General features: G+C 38.4%; 1 protein-coding gene across 1 annotated transcript; it reads right to left on the reverse strand.

Moving 5' to 3' along the window:
• Positions 1 to 533: 533 nt before the first annotated feature.
• LOC104943393 (gamma-crystallin M3-like) lies at positions 534 to 1,369 on the reverse strand. Its single transcript, XM_010768776.1, has 3 exons — positions 1,337 to 1,369; positions 919 to 1,161; positions 534 to 812 (listed from the first exon to the last, which is right to left on the reverse strand). Exons 1-3 carry the CDS (start codon positions 1,367 to 1,369, stop codon positions 534 to 536), a joined length of 555 nt encoding a protein of 184 aa, XP_010767078.1.
• Between the last annotated feature and the right edge of the window lie 1,204 nt (positions 1,370 to 2,573).

The raw sequence follows: 2,573 nt of genomic DNA on the forward strand, positions 1-2,573 counted from the left end.
TCTTCTGAAAACAAATGCCCACACATACACAGAGACACAGACACACACGGACATCTTCTTCATAAAACTAATAATATGGCGGAATAATCGGGCAATTCGATGTGTCTAACGCACGAGAAAGTATGCACAAATTACATCTTGTGCGCACAAATTAATAAAACGTGGCCTCGTGTTATTTGTTTTTCTCTCTATGAACCCTCCAGGGCTCCGTAATATAGTATGAGTAGTGAATGAAGATTTTAACTTCATCCATTATATTTAAAATTGTATTCAATATTCTACAGTTTCATTGAATATATTCAATTTTTAAATTGTATTGTTAATTGATAGGTAGTCTTCATGACAAAAACTTTGTGCTCAACTAACATACATTTGATGAGTGATTATCTGTAGAACATTGACACATTGTTCAATACATATATTATTAAATAGCAGATGTGTCTTTGTGACAGTATAGGGCAATAAGATTGACAGAATGTTAAATTAGTGCAGAAATTATTTATTTAATGGCAATTGTTAGATTCAGTGAACATTTAGTAGCAGGAATCGGTGATGCGCTTCATGCTCATGAACTTCATGCCGCTCATGCCCATCTCTCTGTAGCTTCTATAATCTCCGGGCCTCATGTACATCATCTTGCCTCTGAAGTTGGGCTGCTCGTACATCAGCCAGTGACCGTCCATCACGTTGCAGGACTGGCAGTCGGACATGCGGTAACGCTCCTGGATGTTCTCACAGTCGTCCATCATCTCGTGACTCTGACCACCGAAGTTCTCCTTCTCGTAAATCTTCATCCTGAACTGTCCTCTGTGCTGTTGTTGGAGAGAATAAAAACGAAGGCATGTCTTAATATCAATATATGTCAAGGTTTTCATTTAAATACGTGTAAAAGTACAACATATGCTGCTTAACACCCACCATGGGGATCATACGGCAAGACTTGATGTTCTCCCTCATTCCCATCATGCTCATGTAGTCGGAGTACTCGCCCCTCTTCATGAAGTACTGGTTTCCCATGTAGTTGTTACGGTCGTACACCACGAAGCAGCCGCTCTCCACCCTGCAGGACTGGCTCCTGCTCAGGGAGGAGGACATGTCAGAGCAGTCATTCATGCACTCATGAGAACGACCCTGGAAGTTCTTCTCCTCGTAGAAGATGATCTGAAAGAAAATTCAAAGTCAAAATTACATATACAAGGCAAATTAAAAATATATTTATCCTCGTAGAAGATGATCTGAAAGAAGTTAATTTTTATAAATTAAATGACAATTAAATTGGGTAATCCCATATTGTCAAATTAAATGTTTTGCCTATTACAAAATGTTTTAAAAGTACCTTTCCCCTCATGTTCATGTCGGTGTTGCTCATGTTGGCTGTAGATGTGCTGTTGCTGAACGTACTGACTCCCTGGAAACATTTTGCTTTTATATCTGTTCAACGAATAGAATCAGTGACCCCTCCCCCTCAGAGAACCCCCCTACTCAGCAACTTAGTATTGAAGCCAACAGAATACAGAGGTCATGTCCATTTTTCACGGACTGCATACCTTGTAAAGGATGACAACTGACTACAACTGTGACACCTCACACTGACAAAAAGTCTAGTTCTTTCTTTATTTGACTCGCTTAGTATGATAAATTCTATGATTTGTGGTGCTGACGAATAGATTCCCAGGAATTGAAAAATGGTCAAGAAGAAATGTTTTGCTGGTGTTGTGTTATGTCATTTTCAATAGGTGACTGCAATTGTTTTCCCTTTTCGTCTTACTTTTAGAGCTTTTTGGAAAACAAAATGGCCAGCATTTGTACACATTACCTTTGACCAAATTGTCCACATTAATTTTCCTTGAAGAAGGTCCCTGACACATCAGTCTTGAAGACATAATGTAGGTTTAGTAAGATGGCAAGCTATGACTGGTAAAGGGCAAATGATTAGTATTTCATGTCTCTTTGCCGAGTCAAAGTAATCATTTAGGAATAAAATCACCTTATTTGACAAAGTGACAATCTTTATAGAGTGGTACAGTGATGAAGATTTTTCGTTGGCCAACCTGGAAGTGGGCATCGCAAGGGGTCCCTTGACAAAAAGCAATACCCCATTGGGTTTTTTGAATATTGCAGGAAATTATCTCTGTGGCAAACACACCATTATGATAGTTAACATAATTTATTCAGTAGGATAATATCCACACATCAACACCACTTCATGATTTTTAAAGCGGCAGAAGTAAAAAACGATTGTTGTGCTATAAACAAACTATATTTTGATTTAATGGCTGTGCACTACCACTGCTTAACAATAGGCCAACTGTTGTTGGGATAATGACGTTTAGTGTTTTATTAAATCACATGCTAGCAATTGCCGTTTTATGACACTAAGAAGCTTTGGACATTCACCAGTGGGGTAATTTCTGCCGTATTTGTCACCTTATTTGACAAAGTGACCATCTTTATAGAGTGGTGAAGTGATGAAGATTTTTCGTTGGCCGACCTGGAAGTAAGCCTCACAAGGGGTACCTTGATAAAAACAATGACATTTCTACATTGGATATTTGGATAATGCAGAAAAAATT

The sequence above is a fragment of the Notothenia coriiceps genome, unplaced genomic scaffold (assembly GCF_000735185.1).
Source record: "Notothenia coriiceps isolate Sejong01 unplaced genomic scaffold, NC01 NC01_scaffold00006032, whole genome shotgun sequence".
Classification (NCBI taxonomy): Eukaryota; Metazoa; Chordata; class Actinopteri; order Perciformes; family Nototheniidae; genus Notothenia; species Notothenia coriiceps.

Coding starts and splice junctions, on each gene's coding strand:
- LOC104943393 (XM_010768776.1), bottom strand. CDS start 1,369: ATGAGCAACACCGACATGAACATGAGGGGAAAG. Junction 1,162..1,336: donor ACATGAACATGAGGGGAAAG/GTACTTTTAAAA, acceptor ATTTTCTTTCAG/ATCATCTTCTACGAGGAGAA. Junction 813..918: donor CTTGCCGTATGATCCCCATG/GTGGGTGTTAAG, acceptor CTCCAACAACAG/CACAGAGGACAGTTCAGGAT.